Source organism: Macaca fascicularis, chromosome 6, assembly GCF_037993035.2.
Source record: "Macaca fascicularis isolate 582-1 chromosome 6, T2T-MFA8v1.1".
In the NCBI taxonomy this organism is placed as follows: Eukaryota; Metazoa; Chordata; class Mammalia; order Primates; family Cercopithecidae; genus Macaca; species Macaca fascicularis.
The window spans coordinates 41618808-41643407 of NC_088380.1; the positions used below are offsets into that span (position 1 = coordinate 41618808).

The following is a 24600-nucleotide window of genomic DNA, read 5'->3' on the forward strand; positions in this document are numbered from 1 at the left end:
ATATGTTTTATCGGATTTGTGATTATGTAATTGTGTAATAATTTATTTTAGCTTTCCCTGCTATCATGCAAGTTTCTTCCAAGAGGACAAGTATATTTATATATTGCTCACCTCTGTATCTGTAGAATATAGGAGAGTACCTGATAAATAGTGGTGTTCAATTAAAATACTAATTCACTGTATGAATGAATGAATGAATGTCTCTTTTCTGTAAGGGTTTAGTTATTAGTTGAGACTCTGAATTTTTAATTTAGGCTTGGGTGAAAGATTAACATCTCAATGGCCAAGTTGATGGTAATGTCACAGGATCCTTGGGCTGTTGCTTCACCAGGCAGAAACCTGTGTGGCTGGCAGTGTCTTCTGCCTGAGTATTGCTTGTGCCTGCTGGGCTCGTTCCACCCACTGAGCCTGGTAGGCTGCACTCGGCTCGTGCTCCTGGCCTGGATCCCACATCTGCCAAGGGCCAGTGAGGTGCAGAGAGGCAAGGGGTCTGTGAGCGAGTGAGCGTGGGGTCCGGCCACTGCACACAGCCAGGTGCTGGCGCAAGTGCTGGCTCTGTGTAAGGCTGTGGCTGGACGAGATGTACCACACATGGCTTCTGCTCTGGGCGTGTGTGTCTGGATGAGGGGAATGTGGTGGCTCCTGGAAGCTTGCAAATGTCGGGAACCACAGAACCCCAAAGAAAGTTTCACAGCCCTGGCTTGGGGAGCCCCTAGGTCTGGGCTCCCCAAAGGGCTGTAGCTCTTCTCTCCATCTTGTTTCCTGCAACATGGTGAAGTAGAGCAGGGGCCAGGGGCCGGGGGCAGGGTTCAGCCCTGTTTGTGTTACAACTCTTTCAGTCCCACCATTTGGCAGGTCCTGAGTTCTTGTCCTGCATCTAGGAAAAAACGAGGTACACAGACAACTGGAGGGTGAGCAAGGTGGAGAGGAGCTTCACTGGATGACAGAACAGCTCTCAGGAGACCCAGAGTGCGTAGCTCCTTTCTGCAGGCAGGTCATCCTGATGAGGGTCCAGTTCTCAGTGGAGAGGAGGCCCGCAGTGGGTAGCTCTCTGGACCAGGGACTCTACCTGGAACTGGCAGTCTGGCTCCTAGGCTTTGGGCCATCCCTGCATTGAAAGTGGAATTTCACCCGGGACCCGCCCCTTTCTGCTGAGAAGCCTGTCTGCCACCTGCTGCCATCAACATCATCACAGCGTCACAGCACCCAGGCTGTTCGTGGTTCAGGGGTGCCTGTGGGCTTTTGCTGAGCCACCCTCACCCCTGCTCAGTCTCCCTCCCATGCTCATCAGCACCCAAAGTCTGGAGGGAGCCAAGGTGGCAGGGGGCTGGCCTGTCAGTGCCACTGGGAGTGTGTACACACCTAGGCGGGTAGTGACAACACCTGGACTCAGCCGCAACTTTGCTCCACCCAGGAGCAGCTGCTGGGAGTAGGGAGAGGACAGGGAGTGGGAGCAGGTACTTCTGAGCCTGTGGGGGCAGGGGTGTTTCCACCTACCCAGCTGCAGCAGGTGTCTTTGCAGCAGCCACTCCGGATGGGCCACTGCTGCCATCAATAACAGGTAAAGCATATTACAGATTATTCTTTTTGGTAAAATTGTTTTCCTTTCACTTGCCTTGGTGAAAAGCTCTTCACACTTGATAACAGCATATATAGGAAAACAGTAGGTTCTATTAAGGTTTTTTCAAAATAAGAAGAGGTACAGGCCGGGTGCGGTGGCTCAAGCCTGTAATCCCAGCACTTTGGGAGGCCGAGGCGGGTGGATCACGAGGTCAGGAGATCAAGACCATCCTGGCTAACATGGTGAAACCCCGTCTCTACTAAAAATACAAAAAACTAGCCGGGCGTGGTGGCGGGCGCCTGTAGTCCCAGCTACTCGGAGGCTGAGGCAGGAGAATGGCGTGAACCTGGGAGGCGGAGCTTGCAGTGAGCCGAGATCACGCCACTGCACTCCAGCCTGGGTGACACAGCGCGAGACTCCGTCTCAAAAAAAAAAAAAAAAAAAAAAAAAAAAAAAAGAAGAGGTACTGGGATTCTGAACTTATATTAGTTAATTGCTGAGGTTGGCATATCATTGAAAAGTCACACCTTGCCCTTTTGTTTAGGTGCTGCAGTAACTATGTTTGTGTGTTATTGTGCAGACACATGTTTCAGCTAATCACTGAGAGCCACCACTAAGCAGCTGTCAATGGAAAATGCAGAGCAATCAAATCAAATCAATAAGGATGGCTGAGAGCAATTGCAGAAAGAGGGTGGTACAGACTTCATACTGTCTGACCTGTTTCAGGCCACTGTGTGTTTTTGGCTTAAATACATTTATTGTAACCATTTTGCTACTGGTAAGTATTTCAGGAGTCTTGAAAAAATAGAATATATTTTTTTCTTCCTCATAACTTCTATATTTAGTGCAAAGATCATGAGCTTTGCCATCAGACAGTCCTGGGTTTAAATTCTACTTAGAGATTTTGTAATGCTGAGAACATTGTCATCTTTTAGGAGGCTTTGCCCCTTTTATTACATGGTTATCAAGGTTGAAATAAATAACATGTTCAAAATAATCAGAAAGCTTGGTAAATGTCAGTTTCTCATTCCACACACCATCCCTTGATTTTTTACTTTTTTTTTTCTTTGCCCAAACTCATTTACCTTGGTTTTTCTGATCCGTGGGGCCCTTGGTAACTTTCTTTAATTTCTAAGGTATTGGAAATTAAATTACTTTTGTACTTGAATATTGGGTTACAGATTATCCAGAATTCTATAAATTAGGGAAATTTAAATCTTCTTAAAACACATTAGTAACTAGTAAAAAAATACTATTTCTCTATTTTTACTGATGAAGAGTCTGTTTTGACTGACTAAAAACTTTAGAATCCTTCTTTAACATGCTATATGGCCACAGTTGATCAATTTCCAGTTGAATATTGTAAGCTTAGGTTAACTAAGGTCATCTAGAATCTTATTGATTTAATATGGTGGGAGGGAAATAAATGGCTGAGAGAAAGATGGGCAATTATAATGGAGTCTAGTACAAAGATCATGGGATCTGTAGTCAAATCCTGGGTTAAAGTCACCTTTTGCTCATGTAAACTTGAATAATTTAAAATCCCAAAAACTCAGTTTCTTTATTTATAAAATTGGATACTTAGTATACAATTATACAAAATTAATAAACAGTCATACAAAATAATACCTCCAATTATTTCATTTAATAGTCACAAAAACTTTACCAAAATTGGATACTAGGTATCCAATTTTGGTAAAGTTCTAGTGTCCAATTTTGGTAAAGTTTTTGTGACTATTAAATGAAATAATGCATGGCATTCTAAATACTATGATTTACTTTTTTCACAACAGAAGGTAAAGCACAGTTCCCAATTCAAGCCTTTTTCTTGCATATGCAAAGGAGAGTCTGATGATATATCTGGGAAAGAATATAATGAAAAATAAAGGGCGGAGGAAAGGGGAAGAAAGCAAGCAACATTTTTTCAATTCTTAGAATTTCCTAGGGCATATATATTCTAACTCACGCTTGTCTGGTAGATGCTTGGAGGGAAGGAAGATGACTTTGGATACACGCTTCATCATCACAGTGTCCGGAATTTCTGGATGCCTACCAGAATAAACTGCTTCAGCTTTTTCTGAAGCAGACTTTCCAAGCAAGCAAAGAGGCTCTGTCCCACCCCTCACCCATAAACCTGATGTGGTGTCTATTGAGCTGCTGGGATTGGACAAAAAGATGGATAAACTGGTTCCAAAGATTTTTTCCTGAGATGGGGTCTTGCTATGTTGCCCAGGCTGGTCTCAAACTCATGGACTCAAGTGACCCGCTTGCCTCAGCCTTTCAGTATTACAGGCATGGGCCACTGTGCCCATCTTCTACAAAGCTTTTAAGTGATAGAACAGAGCCTACTTTTAGCCCCATCCCAAGTGGCCCCATGGGACACAGTGGAATTGACTGGGCAGTCATTTGCATAACCAGTTTCTATTCATTGTGGTATCACTCCCTGAATTCTCCTACTCTGGTTACCACTCAGCATTGGTAATTGGGGTAGATGAGATGGGGTAGGTATCTTGGAATGAATGAAAACTGGAAAACAAAAAGGATGATAGATGACTAATACCCTTTTAGCCTTCCGCTTACCTTCAACAACAGTTCACTCATCCTCTCTCAGCTGATAAAGTTGCTTTCAATTTCACTGAGCAAACTGGCAATCAGAAGAGGTCCACAAGTTCCCACACCACATCTATTCACCAACTGGGATCCTCACCCTTATACTCACTTTCCTCTTGCTGTAAATGAGGTGTCCGTATTCCTAGTAAGGACAACCTCTTCAATTGTTTATCAGATTCCAGCCTTCTCACATTCTCAGGAATATTACCCCAGAAATGCTACTCTCATGCATCATCAATTTTTTTCTCCAGTTGAATTATTTTCATTCATCTACTTATATGCTATTATTTTAATAATCTCAAATAAACGCTCTCTTTACCTTGTTTTTCCGTGTAGCTTTGCTCCATTTCTTTGCTCTCCTCTACCACAAAACCCCTAAAAAATATGGCATATAGTCTCTACTTCTAGTTCCTCCTTTCTCATTCTCTTTTGAACCCACTCATATTATGTCTTTGTTTCTATCATTTTAGTAAAGGTGTTCTTGTCAACAATGGTTTCAAGTTACTAAATCTAGAGGTCAAATTCTCAATCCTTATTTGCCCCTTCAGCAGCATTCAACCTGATAAATCACGTATTTCCTTTCTTTTTGAAGTGCTTTTTTCACTGGGCTTTCAAGACACCACTCTTTCCTGGTTTTCATCATCCTTATTGATCATTCCTTAGTCTACTGATTCTACTCTACCTCCCTCATTTTAATATTGGAGTGTTCCTCAGCTCAGTACGTGATCTTCTTTTCTCTAGTTACACTCATTTCTTTCGTAATCTTATTGAACGTCTTCGTTTTAAGTCCTAATAACACATTAATGATTATCAATCTGGATCTTTCTCATGAAATCCAGACAAATACATGCAACTGCTCTCTTGACATCTGCCCTTGGAGTTTCATGGGTACATTTAATTTATCATGTCTAAAGCAGGTCTCTGAACTTTTCCTGCTTTTCACTTTTCTTCCCCTTTTTAGTTCACATCAAATCAAGTTTTCTTTAGAGTCGTCCATGCTTCTTCTTTCCTTCTCACACCATAAAAAAGTTCAAATAGATTTGCCTTCACAATATAACCATAATCTACCACATCTGTTCACTTCTGCTGTTACTGGCCCAAATCATCATCTGTTACCAGAATTGCTACAGTAGACTCCAAACTGGTTATCCATTTCTACTCTTATCCCTTTCAGTCTCTTGTTAACACAGTGCCCAGAGTCATCTTATTAAATCATAATGCAGATGATGTCAACAACTTCTCATCTCAAATAGAACCAAAGACAAAGTTCTGTTAAGGTCTATAAGGCCCTATATGATGGGTCCTCCATTACCTCTGGACAAAATTCTCTTATATCCTCCCCATTGCTACATTTGATCTTACTACAGTGGCCTTCTTGCTGTTCTTTAGCATGCCAAACACATATCCATCTGAGGATTTTGCACTTCTTTTCCAATTTGTGCCTCAGCATGTGCTACCCAGAAATGCAGGCATAGAGCTTATGTGATGTTTTCAGGGAGCTCAGTCCCAGCGCACAGGTGAGAAGGGCAAGAAGAGTGATGCAGGGAAGGAGGAAGAACCAGGGCAAGGACACGTTATTGAGCCTGCTTCCAGTTACTGCAGTTAGCTGCTCAGTTCACTGGAATACACTCTTGAGCAACTTTGAGTGTTTCTGGGGAACACAAAGGGAGAAGAGCTTATCCAGATGATCTTGTCTTGCATTGGTTGAAGTTTATCCACATGGGCATTGATTTCCATGCACTTCCAACTTGCAAATGTGTGAGTTTAAGTGCCCACGAGTCTATAGTAGTATCAACATGAAGCCCTGAGGCAGAATAAAAGAAGTGAACTCAATCAGAGCCCACACAGAGCTGGAACAAGACACATTGGGATCTCAGAGATAATATAAGAGATGTCGGATAAACTCTGCCTGGAGTGTTCTTCTCCAGGTGTTGGTATGGCTCACTTTAGCTTTGAACAAAGGTGTTCTTTTCTCAAATGCCATCTTCTCAGTGAGATGTTTTCTCACCTTCCCTTTTAAAATTGTAGTCCCCTATCCCCCTTTACTGCTTTATTTTTCCCATATCACTTTCTAAAATGCCATAAATCTACTTATTTATTTTGTTTATTGCCAGTCTCCTTCGCTAAACTTTAAGCTGCAGGAGAGCTGTGAGTTTGGTGTGACTTATTCATAGTTGTATTCCCAGCCTATCACATAAATAAATACATTCGATAACTACTTTGTTAGTGGATTATTTATGGAAATTATTGAAAGTGAGGTGGTGAGCTTTTGTGTAAACTTTGAATTAGATATATGGAACATGTTAATCAATGAATAGGTTATGTGTTTCTTTTGTCAAATAATCAAATATCCCAAGCATTAAAAGATAGGGTGCAGTATTTCTTAGGTGGATTCTAAAGCAAATTATTGAATGAGAAGATACATTAATGTTCACTGATCAACAAGACATTTGTTTACACAGCTTCTTTATTTCTCTAAATTACCTTTTATTGATTGGTTATATTAAGTCTCTATGGAAATAACCACAAGGGTTGGCAACAAACTTATTCTTTGTTCTGCCCTCTCTTGGATGTTAACAGTGGGTCCCTGTGAGTTAGATAGTGATAGCAGAAGGCTTATTAACATCACTTTCTGAGCAAAAGGGAATGTGGAAACAAGAAGGTGAAATGAAAAAAAAAAGAGTAAAATTAGACCCCATAAACTTACATAAGAATCATAAATTATAATATATGTTATTAAAAATAGTCATTATTGATCTTCCTTAACTATTAGAATGCTTCCAGAAGTAACAACGTCCTCTGCAATTATAAATGAAGGGAAAGGAAGGAAAGCAAATAGTAGCAATGGCACAGCTATTTTATAATTTTCTTCTAATCATTAGCATTATTTTCTTCAGAGGCCATTATAGAGTACTGATGAGTCATTGATCTAGACATACCCGCATCCTGATTCAATGATTTATTAGGTTATGTGGACTTGGTCAAGTTATTGAACTTGTCTAAGTCTTGATTTTTTTATTTGTGACATAGAGATGATAATATTCAAGCTTAAAGTGTAAATTTTTGATAAATAAATTAGAAAATATAAGGAAAGCACAAATATATAAAAAATATTTGATAAGCTCTGCCTGAAGTTTAGGTCCTCTACTGTTAATGTTTATCAGAAAACAGCAATGTAAAAATAAATGGTAAGAAAAGCATGAAGTAAGAAAGAATAATTTAGATATAATGTTAATAAGACTTTCAAAATAAAAATAATAGTTATATGTAATGATTTCAATTTTATTCATATTAAACATTGAAAGCATTGCAACAGGCTAAACATTGACGGTCATTATGTTTAAGTGTTACACAAATAGAACATATCAGGTGATATATTTGGCCTCCAGTATTTTGGTGTTCCCTTAGCACTTGTATAATTTAGAGAAAGTCTCTTGTCTCCACAAAAGTTAGTGTCCTAGCAGTCTAGAATACCGCATTAAACAGTAGAAACGTCATTGAACTCAGTTCGCAAAGTAAGAAAATTGGTTAACCAGATGTGCCAATTATCAGTTTATTGCCTCAGCTCTAAATTCGTATTTCACTGCCTGCTTTGTGATAATATAGACTTTAAATCGATTTTCTTTGTTATCTGGCTCAATATTAGATTTTACCAGTGGAAGACTTGGAGGGAGTTTAGAGGAAGAAAGCGTCATTTTCTTCCTGGTCCCAGTTTGTTCCTCCTGCTGGGATCTTGCAGCATGGTTTCTCTAGCGCTGAGCTTCTCATTGCGCAGCTCCCGCAGTGCCCGGCTCCTGCAGTACATGGTGCCCAGAAGCACTCATTGACCAACAGTTGCCCCAGGGAGCCCCTTAGATGTTTTGTTCAGCAAGGCACCCATGAAGGGGTACGTCTCTGTGCACAGTTTTCCCTGAACCCTCTTGTGCAACATTGCAACAAATTCTGAGACATTACCTCTCCCTCTGGATGGTTTACTTCAGAGAGTAGATTGCCATCAAGTTCCAATGGCACAGCATCTCAGCACCTTTTCTGACATCCAGTGAGCCATTGTTTTGCTCTCCCCAGTGAAGTATGAATCTCAACCCTTTGGGAAGTTCTTACTTGGATGCCCTACTTAAGCCCTAAGGGTGGGTATTGCTCCTTATTTCTGCTATTCTTATATGCCTTATAGTTCTCCTTACTTCATGGTGGCCTGCTGAGACCAGCTCGGTTGGGGAGACCCTAACCCAGTGGCACTAGAGGAATTAAAGACACACACACAGAAATATAGAGGTATGGAATGGGAAATCAGGGGTCTCACAGCTTTCAGAGCTCAGAGCCTAGAACAGAGATTTACCCATGTATTTATTAACAGCAAGCCAGTGATAAGCATTGTTTCTATAGATTATAGATTAACTAAAAGTACTTCTTATGGGAAATAAAGGGATGGACAAAAATAAAGGGATGGGTTTGGCTAGTTATCTGCAGCAGGAGCATGTCCTTAAGGCACAGATTGCTCGTGCTGTTGTTTGTGGTTTAAGAACACCTTTAAGCGGTTTTCTGCCCTGGGTGGGCCAGGTGTTCCTTGCCCTCATTCCAGTAAACCCACAACCTTCCAGTGTGGGCATCATGGCCATCATGAACATGTCACAGTGCTGCAGAGATTTTGTTTATGGCCAGTTTTGGGGCCAGTTTAAGGCCAGATTTTGGGGGCCTGTTCCCAACAGTAGCCAATATTCTATGTCTTCAATCCTCTGTTATAGTTAATAATTATATATTAAACTTTTCCTGTTCAAATTAGTGTGGTCTCTGTCTCCTGCTTGTTTCCAAAAGAAACACTAGAGTCTATCTGGTGCTGTATGAGACAATGAGGGAGCAAACATGTTCTGTTTAAATGTCACTTTTTAAATTTGTTAACACAGAGTTCATTCTGTTATATCTCTGGAAGTGCAATGTTTTGAAAAATGGTAAAATTTATTTAAAGAAGGATTAGTGGTCATGTAATCATTCTACCTGAGAAGAGGTCTACAGAAAAATGTAATGAATAGAAGTTGTAGAAAAAATAGACTATTTGAGAAGAGTATACCAAACCATTGTTTTTTAAACTTACATAAAATGTGAGAATGTTTCTGAAGTCCAGGACTTGTATTTCTTTTTGAATTTATCAGCATTATAAGAAAAAATATTGCAAATAAGTTTTTATATACTAATAATTTAAATTCTATTTCATGCTATTTTGTTTTAAATTAAGTTCACTGAACAACTAACCTACTGAATTGCAGAAGGATCTATCAAAAGAAAGATGGATGACATATATATTATTTTGTAACACATGGTGAATATTTCAGCATTTCTTTAGGATATATACCAATTTTTAGTGGTCTGAACAGTATCCCCCCAAATCCATGCATACCCTGAATCTCAGAATGTGACCTAGTATGGAAATACAGTAGTTTCCCCTTACCCATAGGAGATATATTCCAAGACACCCAATGGATGCCTGAAACCAGGAATAGTACTGAACACTATACATACTACACACAAATTTATTTTTCCTTCTTTATAATTTCATGGCTAGGAGATGCATTCTTACCATCGATCTTAGCACCCTCATCATACAACTTATTTTTCTTAGAATTTTCACCTTTTTGCTTAAATGAAACACTTTATGGCTTCTCATTGGCATATATGAATCACCAGCATCCCTACTCTTGTACTTTGGGGCCATTTTTAAAGAAAACAATAAATAACTTGAACATAGGCACTGTGATACCGAGAAAGTCGACCTGATAACCTATCAGATTGGGACAGAGTGAGATTCCTTATGCTACTCGGAATGGCAGGAAATTCAAAACGTATGAATTATTTATTTCTGGAATTTTCCATTTAATATTTCCGGACCACAGTTGACTGTGGGTAACTGAAACCTTAGAAAGTGAAATGGCGGATAAGAGAGGAATGTAGGATTTTTACAGATGTAATTAGTTAAGATGAAGTCATACTGCATTAGGGTGGGCCCTGCATCCAATAACTGGTACCCTTATAAGAAAAGGAGAGGACACAGAGATAAACACCAAGGGGATGATGTAATGATGGCAGCAGAGATTGCAGTAATGCATTGACAAGCCAAAGGATGCTGAGAATTGCCAACAACCACCAAAAGCTGGAGGAGAAGCATGGGATTTTTTTTTTTTTTTTTCCTTTGAGCCTCCAGAAATAACCAATACTGTTGACACTTTGATTTCAGACTTTCGGTCTTCAGGCCAGTGACAGAATACGTTTTTGTTCTTTTAAACCATCCAATTTGTTATTGAAGCCTTGGGGAACTAATGTGCAATTACTATACGAAATATTGGGGATTCACAGGTAAATAAGACAAGAACATTCTTGTGCTCATAGGGCTGCTGATCATATTTTGATATTTTCAGTATTAGTTAAAAAACTTATATTGCATACTTTTGATTAATAAAGTCTTTTTCTTATAACTCCATAAGAAATTGTAACTGCTGAAATAGTGACCAGAATTTGGGAATGTGGCCTTGTGGAAGGCCTTATTAGATGGGGGCATCTGAATTAGATTTTAAAAATACCTTTTATGAGAAAATACTGCAGAAAATCCTGTGGAGCACCTAAATATTAACACAGACACACACACACATGCCACACGATATTTCATCCACTTTCCTAATTCAGAAATGCCTTATCTCAGGTAACAGATAGATGTGGTTCTGCCAACTATTTTAAGAGTGACCCTGATATGATTTGGCTGTGAATGAGTTACAATTCTCTTGTAACTCATCAGGTCAATAGTGACCCTGACATGGTTTGGCTGTGAATGAGTTACAAATTCATCTTGCATTGTAACTTCCACAATTCCCATGTGTTGTGGGAGGAACCTGGTGGAGGTAATTTCCTCATGGGGGTAGGTCTTTCCCATGCTGTTCTCATGACAGTGAGTAGGTCCCATGAGATCTGATGGTTTTAAAAATGGGAGTGTCGCTGCGCAGGCTCTTTTCTCTTGTCAGCTGCCAGGTGAGACATGCCTTTCACCTTCTGCCATGATTGTGAGGCCTCCCTAGCCACGTGGAGCTGAGTCCGTTAAAGCTCTTTTTCTGTATAAATTATCCAATCTTAGGTATGTCTTTATCAGCAGTGTGAAAACGGACTAATACAGATCCCAAGAACTGAGCTGATGACTTTGGGATCTCCTGCAACTTGTATTGATTGGGGAGGAAATAATTTGGTGCTACCAAGGCTGTCATTTTCCCCCACTGTTGAACCATTAATTTGACTATATTAGCACCTTCTTCTGAAAGTTGTCTCAGAAGAATTGCCTGTTACTTCCTCCACAGTGAGAATTCTAGCCTGCATCTTATTCAGACTAAACAGCACACCTAATACCTTCTTACATATTATACATCATAGAAACTTTCTTTTCCCCTCTTTTTATATAAATCATTGGGTTTATTTTTATATTCTCTGTGGTGCTTTAGTATAATGTGAAGTTTGAATGAAGACCTACTTCATTATATGAATGAGTGTGGGGATATAGGTTTTTCAACTTTTCAATTCTGACCTCTTAATTAAAACTTTCTTTCTGAAATGTGAATAATTATTTAAAAGCACACTATTTTCCAGATGATAATAAGTTAACATTGAAAAAATATTAACTAAAAAGTGACTACAAGGAAAATATATATGGATGTTTTCTCTAATATTTTTGCAACTTCTCTGTAAGTTTGACATAATTTAAAATTAAAAAACAAAAGAAAAAATCAAAAAGTAAGAATTAAAATTAGACTTAATGTTAGTTTTTACTTTTTAATCTCTGGGATTCAGAACTGAAGTCAAAACAATCAAGGCCACCTAATGAGTAAATAAAGGCAATGCCTACCTACATGGCATGGTTTCAGAGGTATTGGGAAACTTATGTGGATGACATCTGCTGTTTGTGCCTGACTAGAGCACCTTCTAACATCTTGTAGTAGCAGAACTTAGATTTTTCTTGTAAGTCACCTCTTCCTCATTTGCAGTTCACTCATAGGGATGAGGCTGGCAAAGGCCCAGCCAGTCAGTCCATTCTATTCTCATACCCAGTGCTTGTTTGGGCAATTGCCTTCAGGGCCAAATCAGATCAGTGAAACTCAGTTATGTTTCTAGGTTGAAGCTATTAGGAAAACGTGTCTTTGGTCATCTTGACTCAGTATGGAAAGATCCTACTTAAGGATAGTCAATGCAGACAGAGGAAAATAAAACAGATAGAGAAAACTCAAGCCCGGATGATACTGCTTGAGACTCCAGATCCAGTTATCCCCAAAGCTGCCTCTTTTTCAGTTCCAATTAGTTTGAAGAGTCTCCCTCCCTCGTGTTTTTGGTTAAACTGATTTTAGTTGGGTTTCTGTCATTTGCAAACTGATCAGTTAAAATTAGATTGGAACTGAGAAAGTATAATCTGCATGGCCATTTATCAGGTTGGAATAACAGAAATATATAGATAAAGCCAACTCTGCAAGGAAGGAGACACTCACACAAGGACACACCGCAGCTTTAAGGTACAACCCCCTTCTTGAATACAAGCCCCTTCTTGAATGAGTACAGCTGTTTTAAATTCTGTCAGTAAAAAGAAAACGTTCCACTTGTGCATGCGGGATTTAAGTCACTTTGACACAGAGAAGCAGCCTCAATTCACAGCCCAGGAGCAGAACTTTAGATAATGAGTTTCTGCACATAGCATTCCATAGCTACATCACTTTGTAGGGTGAAAGGAAACCGGACTCTGAGTCTGCTTTGCAGTCTAGACCTCCACTAGACTTTACAAAGCCCTACTTTGCTTTGAGTCTATCAAAATACTGTTTTGTTTAAATTTCATCTAAACTCCGCTTTTGCACAGAACTCTGTAACAACTTATGTTTTCCTTTGGTGAGATGAACTCTGCAATGGATAAATAAACCTGATTTTGTTAGACTACAAGTAGTTACTGGTGGTTTTGGTTTGACTAGGACTGGGAAACCAAAGGGTTTTAAAATTATTATAGCTCTCTCTCCTACAATAATTCTTGCATTTAAACTGTTTTTATAATTAGAGGTCTGGTCGTTTATTCATCTGCAAAGCACATCTCATGAACATTTGAGACTATGAAGCAGATTTTTGAAGCTGGACTCCATAGCCTAGCTACTGACAGTGGGATGCCTGTGACAGTAGCATCAGTATCATTGGGACCTTGTCAGAAAGGCAGAATCTGGGGCCCGTCTCTGACATGCTGAATCAGAATCTGATCTTTTATGGAGATCGCTATGTGGTTGTTTGCGCAGTAAAGTTTGAGAAGTGCTGCTCTGGACAGTCCTAGGAATTTCTATAGAGCCTCTCAGGAAGCTAGGGGATAGGGAAAGGGGACATAAAGCCACTGGTCTTTCCCTATGACAGCCATCCTGTAATATATTGCTTTGTGATTTCATTTTTCTGTAAACACTCCTTTACAGTAAGAAAAAAAAAATTGAAACACTGCTATTTTAAGCCACATTAAATACTTCATTGTAAATGAACTCATCATTTTGTGTGTGTGTGAGAGAGAGAATAAGTTTTGTTTGGCGAGGACAGGGGAAGGAAGAATTCTACTAAGGAAGAGCTTGGAACCCAAACACAAAGCCCCCTACTCAATTTTGTCATTTGCCTGTCTGTGTGGAGATGGATGCTAGCAGGAGCTACTGGTTCTTTTAGACCACATACACATGTGGTTCTAGAATGATTCTAAATAACAGAGTTGGGAGGGTGGGTCTCTCAGAACCCTGTTTTTATAAAAATTAAGAAATCAACTAGGATAATGTCTTGAGAGAATGAGAAGCCAGGAAGATAAATTTGACCAAGAAGAAAGCTCTGGTCCTCAAAGAGGAGTGGCAATTTTGAGAATAGCACAGTGGTTGTCACTGGAATTAATTTCTGTCTCCAGGCCATAGACAAGAGAGAGGGAGAGGGGGACGGGGATAGCTAGTAGGAGAGAGGGAGGGAGAGCGAGAGAACCAGATCTAAAAATGATAAGCCTGCAATCCCAGCACTTGGGAAAAGTGAGGCAGGAGGATCACTTGGGACCAGGAGTTCAAGACTAACCTGGGCAACATAGTGAGACCCTGTCCCTGCCAAAAATTTTTAAAAGGCTGGGAATGGTGGTGCATGCCTACGGTCCCAGCTACTAGGTAGGCCAAGGTGGGAGGATCACTTGAGCCCAGGAACTTGAGGATGTAGAAAGCCATGATTGCACCACTGCACTGCACTCCAGCCTAAGGAACAAATGGAGACTCTTGCCTCAAAAAAAAAAAAAAAAAAAAAAAAAAGAGCTTCCACTCCTCTACTCCTCTGATCTTGGGTAATTATTAGAACATAAGAGCCTATATCTAAGCCCCTCTGTTAGAATGTAACATAAAGGGAGGAGAAACATTTCCTCACCTAGCTTTACTTGGCCATAGGCCAGCTACCCCTTTAGTCCTGGAAGACTCCACCTTTGTAGGATGCCCAGCTGTAAATAAGCAGTGGTAACTGGGCAGATTGCTGGGTCTGGCAGAGAAAGGGCAGAGACCCGAGACTGCAATGGGCATCAAGATGAGAAAGAAGCACAGGCAGTACCCAGAAGTAGTGGAGTTTAATATGAATTGAACAGGAAATAATGTCATAAACTGAAATTATTTTTGCAACAACCTAGTATCTTCTGGGCACTCAGAAAAGCATGGGGTAAAAGATAGTCTTCCAAAAGGGTATGTGAGTAGAGGTCTTGTGTGGGAGCAAGAATCTGTGGAATTTTAGTTAACAATTTATGCAACCCCACATGTGTCTATGGGCGAATGAAAAATTTAATAGGATATTTTGAGAAAATTAAACAGGACATTTTGTTGAAGCTCAAAATGTAATCTGCTCCTCAACTCTTTTTCACTCTTTTTAGAATAGATAAGCCAAGTTCCCACGGTTGAATATTCTTTGTAAAGATTTAGAGTTGACTTTAAAGCCTAAGAGACAGGGTCTTTTACTTTTATAGAGGACACCATGCAGGGTATTTTCTCCTAAATTCTCTTCACTTTCTCAGTATTTCTCCGAGGAATACAGGAGGTAAAGGATACCGCCTTATAGTTTTTTGAACGCTCATTACCACTTATCAGTACTTAGCATGTATGTGACCCTCATCAAGCAAGTGTCCACGGTCCAATTGGGTCACAATCAGCCACGCTTTGATTTCATTGTTTCCAAACATGTTTTAATACCTGCTATGCCCTAGGAATACAAGAATATTTTACCTTCAATGCTTAAATCAAAGGCTAATATTCTTATAGTCTTAAGAGAAAAGGATTATTGGTTCTAAATTAAAATGTTCTGCCTTATCCCCATACAATGTAGAAACCAGTCTACAGGCACATTTTTTTTTTTCCTGTAATGAAATAGTACAATTTAGTAACAGCTGGGTAGTTGTGTTGAGGCAAAAGATTTTTTCTTGTTTCTCAGTATAACCCCAGGAGGTCAAGCTGACACATTCCTCTGAAGAAGTAAGTGCAAATAGAGAATAAGGGTTCTGCCAAGAGGTGCTTCGGGAGCTGCCAGCATTGGTGTTCTCAAACACCTTCCTCTCCCTGTCACTATGGCACTGAGGCCCACTTGTTAGAGTTTAATGTAGTTCACCTTTGCCTCACAGCTCCAGATGTTTCCAGGAATAGTTCTGTCCACAGGACTGAAGAGTGAATATGGTAGCAGTGCCCATCAGATTTAGATTCACTTCTTGCTGCTTAATTCCAGTGCAGTCATTATTATGTCTTATTGCTAAGAACATACATTGAACTACATGTCGAGAGCCAATGATGAAACCTCTTATTGTGCTACAGTATTTTTTTCCACTCAAAAAGAATTATCTCCTTCAATTCCAGATGATATTTTTACCCCTCTGATATAGCAAGTACCATAATTTTTACCTTATATAGAGGAGATACCTCTTTTATTTATGGGGTCGGCTTACCTGAGATGCAGAAGTCTACTTATTAACATCTCAGGGGTGCCATCAATCTCTCCTGTGGAGCAAAGACAGTTTCTTCTCAAGTCTGGAGGTGAGGGGAGAAAGGAAAAGGGATAGAGCTCTGCTTTTTCTGTTTTAAAGCTACAGGTAGGAAGTGGCCACTAGCTTGCACACAGGGCCCTGTACATAGTGGCAAAGATTGTGTTAGGGAGAGAACAAGAGTCTACTCTTCATTGCCTGTGGTCATGACCAACCTATTTCCAATTATACTTTTTTAGAAGTTGTCCCTTTCTTCTCAGGCTTAGGAATAACTGTGTTCAAACCATTTTATTATCTGGGGATATTACTTTGAAAATGTCATTGAGCATGAATGCTTTGCTTGGAGACAAAATAGTGCCAGTTGTTAGCTCAAGTGAGAGACTACCAAAGATGTACTTTGTCCATTTTCCTAGGAAACTTTTAAGAATGTTTTATAGTGCTTAGCAGGGAGCCTGCCACGAAGTAGGCAAATGTTTGCTGAATGACACAATAAATGAATAACAGCTCTGATGAAGCTGTAGCAATATTAAGGACACACAGATACAGTTATGTGGATTATTATTTGCAGACATACACTACTTCTTGAATGTAGCAACCATTACAGCTTTATAAATAGAAATCCTCTATGCGTATTAGTAGTCTTTGGGGGGATTTATGTCCATGCTCAGTCCCAAAGATAATCTTGGACCATATTTATTTGCTTGACTATTTTGATAATACTATTACAATGCTTAAATTTTGTTTTAAGTATGATTTAAACCCCAGCAGGTAGGGTTTACTTGGTGAAATACAAAGGCGATTCCACTCCTGAAATAATGTCTCATGTATTAAGTACCATGCAGGCCCAACAAAAGTAGACAGATTTCCTTCACCCGAAGCTTTTAACTTTGAAATGGTGTTTTATAATATTAATATACTATGTTACTGTAATATTGCTACATTGATATGGGCTTTCTTCATCATATCGGAAGTGAAGTGTATTGGACATCAGATACCTAACTTTTATACAAATTGAAGGACTCACAGCATTGACTTTAGTGGTAGATAATATACATATATATTTTTATGGTAGAAACCCTAATATGATGATTCACATTGTTAAAAAAGAATTATATTTTTTGATGATCTGAGTCATGCCCTATTTAAGAGATCCATTTTGAGCTTATAATGAAGCACTGATGAATATTAAAATAAAAATAAAGATAATTGATACCAGGACTTTATTAGGCATTTCACTGAATACAAATAAACTTTTTTTACATTAAGAACACAATCTTATCAAAAAAATTCACATTTTCTATACAGACTGTAGGCATGGATTTTCTTTACACCACATTTATTAAAGTATCAATGACCAGATCCTAAAAAGAGAAGGCACAAATCTGTCTCTCTCTGGTGAATTCCTGGTGTCTAATGAAGGAAATGTCACCAGCCCTGCAAATTCCCATCCTCCAGAACTGAAGCAAATCAATGGAAATGTGTGTAAGCAGGAGTCAGGAGATGGACATGTTATATTAAAGGATTTGGATTTTCTTCTGCCACTTATAGGCGTTTCAAGAGAGGAGGTAGCTACCGAAAATGTTTCAAAACTCCGTCTACATTCAGGCTCTGTCAAGGATTCACTTTTGGAAACGAGAGTATTTGAAAGCTAGAATTTAGGAATTCCAACATGTTTCTATTTTCTACACTGTTTTTAGAAACTAGCCTTTGATCTCACTGTTCTTATTTTGGGGCTTCTTGGGTTTTCAATTCCAAAACAATAAAATAGTGCTGGTTGTTATAATTTTCTTTGACAAGTCTCTCTGCCAGGTGATAGCTTCATGTCAGGTCAGATTCTATCCCCCACTCGTGCCTGCCTCCCCAGTCTCCCAACAATGTTCTGAGGAGGTGTCACCAGGGCAGTGTCTATACCTCAGACTCTTTTATTCTTCCAGCAGTGAAGACAGTTCCTTCCTATATCACCTTTTCTACGATTCCGTAGATGACCAGTTTTAACGTGATAAAAATAATTTGTGGTAAGGTGTTAATGGGAGAAATAATGAATTAGTTTGTTATCTCTCTGAAAGAAAAAAGAAATTGAATTTAAAAGAGGTCCTGGTACTAGGTTAGGAGGTGTTGCCACTTTTTAGGAGCATTTCTAATAATATGTCGGTGTGTTTTGGTTTTCCCGCTACATAAGGGATTAATGGGGAAACTTGGACCTCACAACAGGCTGGCGAAGGGAAATGTTGAACATGGTGGCATTCATCTTATGAAGATATTTACTTGAGTATCCCATCTGTATTCAAGCTGGCCCTTCAAAAAGCATTTTCAGGACCTAGAGCTGACCAATGTTTTCCTTTTTCAAGGACATTATGACTGCAGATACTCATAAGGTGTCTGAACCCAGGGGTATGGAGGGAGGCAGATCTGGCCCCTTATAGTTAGCCCAACTGAAAAAGATTAGAAAGGCAGTGTGGATAGAACTGTGAGATTTAAGAAAAAATATATAGGACACACCCGGTTACATTTGAATTTCAGATAAACTTTTTTTAAGTGAAAATATTTCTGATAAAATATATGAGAAATACACTAAAGGAATAATGTTTATCTGAAATTTAAATTTCACTGGGTATCCTGTATTTTACCTGACAACTCTAAATGTTGAAAAGGAATAACTAAGGATGGAGAAAGAAAGGAAGTAAGAAAGTTAATTAATATTCTGTACCCAGATGCCAAGCCCAAAGAAGGTCAGAATTTTTGCTTCAAGCATGACCACGTGTGTAGATCCTTGTCAGTCACGAGTTTTCTATCGCTAGACTAATTCTACACGTGGGGCAGACCGGAAAAGTGTGCAGGTTGCATGCTTGTTTTCTCGAGAAGAGAACCATGTTGGAATCACGTAGTATGGGTGGGCCTTTAAAAGCTCTCCTAACACCAAGGCAGTTTATTTTACTTGAGAAGATCGAATTTTAAAAAGTAATGGTTTGGAGAAACAATTTTCATGGAAAATTTATCATTAAAGAAAAATGTGTGCCATGTTGGGAAGGTCAACTTTCAAGGTGTACTGGTTTTATTGCTGATGAAAACAAATTAGTCTGTGTGTTGATGAAGTTAATACATGAATTGATGTTTGATTATTTCGAAAAGCAATGGGGGTGCCTCACAAGCTGGACAGTTTGCTTGTGGGAACTCAGATAGGTTCTAAAAGCCCATTCCTCAAAAAATTAAAAGACACCATTTTTAACAAAAACTTAATTTCGGTTTCAATTTTAAATCCAAATTGCAGCAACAATGAAAAAGTGTTAATAAATTAAGGCTGGTCACAATGTGCCCTTTTTCTTTAGGATAAATTTGATTTTTGATAAGAGATTATATACTTACACACGCATACCACATACAAGCACATACTTTTGACTCATACAAATATACATTTAAAACTAATACCTGCAAAATAGTATCACAATTGAAATAACAGTTACACAATTTTCAACAGATTCAATTGACATGTTTTACAAATTCTACGGAACATTTTATCATTATCATTGGGAAAACAAACAATTTAGAGCATTATTTAAAACTGTATGTAACACAGGAGCCACCAATAAGTTATGGCAAATATAGCATTTACACTATGGTGTCACTGAAATCTAGCTGAAAAGACTAAAGTGCTGTAAAATAAAATGCTCTTAAAAACCTTGTTTAGCATATCCTGAGGACGTTATGCATTATTTTCTATTAGCAATTCAAAGTATGAGCACTGTGCCTATGGAACTCCTGTTTGGTTGAGTGACCAAAGATTAAAAGATTGTGTCGTTGGATCGGTAAAACTGTAAAACTGAAAAACTCATGGAAACATGCATTTCCTGAGACTTCCAACTTTCCAGTCTGGAATCCTAACAAGGAAGATCCTGAACAAATAACCCTGGCTAAAAACATGTCAGAATTTCAAAGAACTTAAACAACTTTAAGTGAAGATGTGTGTATGTGTTTGTAATTTATAGTCTAGTCCATCTTGGATTCTCTAATATGAAGTGAAATTGACAATTTAGATAGATTGTTAGTGCCAGGCATTTTCTATTTCTGATGGTCTCACTTTTCATTGGTTTTCTAGTTACCTTTCTCCTCTTAAATATTTAAATATTTGAATTATGTTTATATCTACTAATGTAGGAGATACTGATTTTAAGAGTTGAAACAACAATAGAATCAGATTGATTCAAGTGCAGTTTCAACTTGAATAATAAGTGTATGTGTGTGAAATGTGCATTCTGTGTGTGTGTTTGTGTAATGTGTCTATGTGCACATATGGGTGTATACATGGCAAACATTTTATACTCTAATACATTCACTGTTAGGTGGCACTCCATGAAAAGTAAGTTTTCCCAGTATGGCTGAAAGTAAATATTGAGGTCATCATATAGAATATCCTAAGGCTTTTAAAAGCTGCCTCCTCATTCTCTGCATTTACATGATTGTGTGGCAAATAGGGAGACATAAATTATACTGGCAGAAGAAAAATTTACTGTATTAGTCCTTGAAAATTACAGACAGGAAAGGAAAGCAAACTTAAAAATGTTCTCTTTGCATATTTTCTCTCATCGCACCCACTCCTTTGATTTCCTGCTGTAGATTGGGTAAAAGTTAGATTGTATTTGTTTGGTTGTTTTGTCTTGTTTTTTGCCTTGCAGGACTTGTGAAATAGTCTTAAGAAACAAGCAAAACAAAAAGTGCGCCAAGCTGTATCTACCGCCATCTTGGAGCCCATGTGTAGCCCTTGTGCTACAAGCTCTCTGAAAAGACAATGCTCAGCTAAGACAAAGGTGCATAGGCTGAGGGTAAGCTTCGATTGCATATCACCATTTTTCACTTTTGGAAGGCCTGCAGTATGCTTCCCCAGTGTGCTCCAGGGCAGGGCTAATGGATAGAAGACAGTCAAAGCCACCTTCTCTCCATTCCCATTTCCAAGGACTCCCTTTTAGTAAACTCCCCCTCTTGCTAGAGGATCCATGGCTCCCTGCTACCTCTTCCCTCCTTTATAAATTAAGGCAAGTCCATTTACTCTCAGCGCCTGCTACATAGGCACTGTATGTCCACACGGAAAGCATAGCATTGGCTTGAAAGTACCTTTTGTCTAACAAGGTTTCTGGGTGCATATCATTAGCAGCAGTACAAACCTTTCCCTAGTTAAAAAACCGCACAATTATTCAAAAGCTTCATCATGTTTGTTTTTTTCCAGCACCCAGTTGACAAATAGGACAAAGTTAATTCTAAGCAAACACTATGAGAAAGTATCTAGGTTCAAGAAAATACAACATAGTTACCTCTATATTTTATTCATTAATATGATGAAAAATCTGTTTTCTATTATAACATTAAATTAGTATGTCATTGCAAGTATGCTTGGCTAAAGATCCTCCTGAAGGACAAATGAATAGCCAGTTAGAGAGAAAGTCTGTCCCAAAACCAAATGTACGGGACATACATTTCAATAATCCTAATCATTTTAAAAGGATTCATATACATTTTCACATAATAAAACTACAAGGGAAGGGAAAATGGAGAGAAGAAAAGAAATATATTTTAAAAATAATTAAGTCCTACGCTAGAATTATTTTACAAAAATACTTTAATGTGATCATAGACTCTACTCTCAAAGGTTTTATTACTCTTTTTCACACATGATTAAGGGTTTCAGTCTTAAAATTAAATTATTTAATATTATCAATGTTTTCATTTGAAAAGAAGAATTGTTCTGTGTCTGTCCATATCTATGTGTGTTTGTGTATGTTTGAATCTGTATGCTTGCACAGGAGTGGGCATATGTTTGTATATTGTGTATGGCAAGATATATACACACAACCCAAATGTATACACACATTTTGTGTGTACATGTATGTTATTTGGTATACCACAGGTACATACACACTCCTTAAAAACATTCTCTTCAGTATAAACAATTCCTTTCCCTCCCTTTAATTGCTAATAAGTACTATTTTCTGATCATGAGTATTTATAATCTTGAAATCAACTCTTGATTATTTATGATCTTGACACATATAGTTTTGAATTCAACTCCCTTATCTAAGTCTAAGAGATTAAGCCATATGTCCTACATTTAAGTTCATTAAAAGCTGAGGGCATGCTTTTATTTCTCTATGACCCTACTTTTCATGGACTGTATTATCCTAGGAAACTATTGTGGTGTGATTATTTCTAAACATGAAAATAAAATAATTCATAATTGTAATAATTTCATCAAATTTTATAATTTTTATAAACACCTCACAATATTCCTGTGAAGTACATAGCCAAGGATTATTGTGCTCTTAGTAAGTTTTTTTTTTTTTTTTCACTTTTTAGAGTTGTCAAATATCACAGAGACTCCAAGGAGGAAGTAATGCTCAAGCTATGTCATTGTTCTTCCCTGTAGACCCGGACTATTAAATATTAGGTTGCAGAAACTTTGTATGAAACTTTTGCCTCTGCCTTAATCTCATCCTTCAGACAGGATGAAACTCAGAAGTGAGGAGTCAATGCCAATTTTAAACAAGTCCACTCAGATCTCATAAATTTCAAGAGTTTCCTAAAGATATTTCACAGATCCCTGTGATTTCATGGACATAATTTCAAAAACATTGCTCTAGCTCCTTCTGTCAGCCTTCCTCTTTCCTTCAAGTTGAAAACTTGAAGTTTCTTGAAAAATCTTCCTTAAAATATGGAATTTAGAATTAAATATTTGAAAATCCCAAATTGGCAGGAAAGCTTGCAGTCTTTTTTTTTCTTCCTCCCTCCCTTCCTTCCTTCCTCCCTTTCTCCCTTCCTTCCTTCCTCCCTTTTTCCTTTCCTTCCTTCCTCCCTTTCTCCTTTCCTCCCTTCCTCCCTTCCTCCTTCCCTCCCTCCCTCCCTCCCTCCCTTCCTCCCTTCTTTCCTTCCTTCCTTCCTTCCTTCCTTCCTTCCTTCCTTCCTTCCTTCCTTCCTTCGTTCCTTCCTTCCTTCCTTCCTTCCTTCCTTCATTCCTTCCTTCCTTCTCTTTTTTTTTCTTTCTTTCATCAAGAGCATCATTAAGAAGGCCTTTTAAAGAGTTCTTTTCAGAGTTTTCAATTTTAACACAGTTGTACCTTACCATGTACTGGGTACTTGCAGGGAAATATTATTTAAGAGATTGCCAAATTAAAATGCCATCCATCTCTTTCACCCCTCAATCATCATTCCCTCTGAAGTTGGCATTCACAGTTCTCCAAAAATATTTTTATCCTATATTTATAGCTGCCTTAAATAGAAATACTGTGAAACACTATTATTTTCATATAACAAAAATCACTGATTATGACCTTCAATATTACTGATGCATGGAAACTGATTTGATGCAGATTTTCTATGACCAAAAGTTAGCTATGATTGCCCAACTGCAGATGACTATAGAGTATTATACCAAGTCCCACAAAACAAGTACGTCTTAAGACAACAATGTAATACACAAAATGTTGGGCATTCAATTGTTTTGATTTCCATATAGCATCTGATTAAAAAGAGTGAGCAAGAGAGGGAGCAGAAAGGTTACAGGATATAGACAGTGTAGGAGCTGTAGGACGGAAATAGAGAATCTAATCAAGTAAACACATGTAAGTTCTATGTTACAAAGACTAATTTTGAAAAACAAAGTTACTGGTCTTTTTTTTATTTTTTCTTCCTAACACTAGAAGTAGATTTCACGCATCAAATGGGAAATGAAATATTTATAGTAATGAAGAGTATGATTGTAATCACTGAAGAAATAGTTTTTCCCCTTTTCCCACCCACTACCAGCCCTATTCCCTTCAGAGACTCAGTGAAATAGGAAGATCAGATTGTTTACAGATAATATGCCCTAATACAATGAGCCTTCTCCATCTTACTCATGGAAACTCCAAGTAGTGCTATCAAGTGTTGGCTTCTCCTTCATCAAAGACATAGTTGAGCTTTATGACAGTGCTGATAAAGTCACCAAGTTCTACAAAATCGGCAGTGACAATATTGATGCCACTCTCTCCTGGCTTCTGTGTGCGGACCCACTGCATCATGGCAGGAAGAGCTCTGAGAAAGGAAACAAAAAGAAAAGTCACAGAAGGCAAGATATTATTTTTCAAGCTCTACAATTCTGTCTTCCCTTTGGTTTCTAGCTTATTAAAATAAATGTTTCACTTATAGGTACAGGAAGAGGAAAAGGCCACATGGACTCTGGGGGTTTCTTAACCTTTGCAGAAACTCTGTAAGAGAAATATTCATATTGGTCCGTATTGGAGTCCTCATCTCGGCAGATCCCAGATACTGTGATAGTTTATAATGACGCTTCCCTACTAAGAAAACAACATTGTTGCATTTATATTCTGATTTTACATGGTGTCATCACAAACCCTGCAAAACTATGGAGTAGGGAGGTCAGAGATAAATACATGCACTTAGT

General features: G+C 38.5%; 1 protein-coding gene across 3 annotated transcripts in view; it reads right to left on the reverse strand.

The window, feature by feature from the left end:
* Positions 1 to 17378: 17378 nt before the first annotated feature.
* The window catches only part of PLCXD3 (phosphatidylinositol specific phospholipase C X domain containing 3), a 213223-nt gene continuing 206001 nt past the window's right edge, over positions 17379 to 24600 (reverse strand). For all 3 annotated transcript variants that reach the window (XM_073993376.1, XM_045393670.2, XM_073993375.1), the window contains exon 3: positions 17379 to 24230. In XM_073993376.1, the coding sequence (XP_073849477.1) occupies positions 24077 to 24230 (154 nt within the window). In that variant the 3' untranslated portion in view covers positions 17379 to 24076. The remainder of the gene's footprint in view (positions 24231 to 24600) is intronic.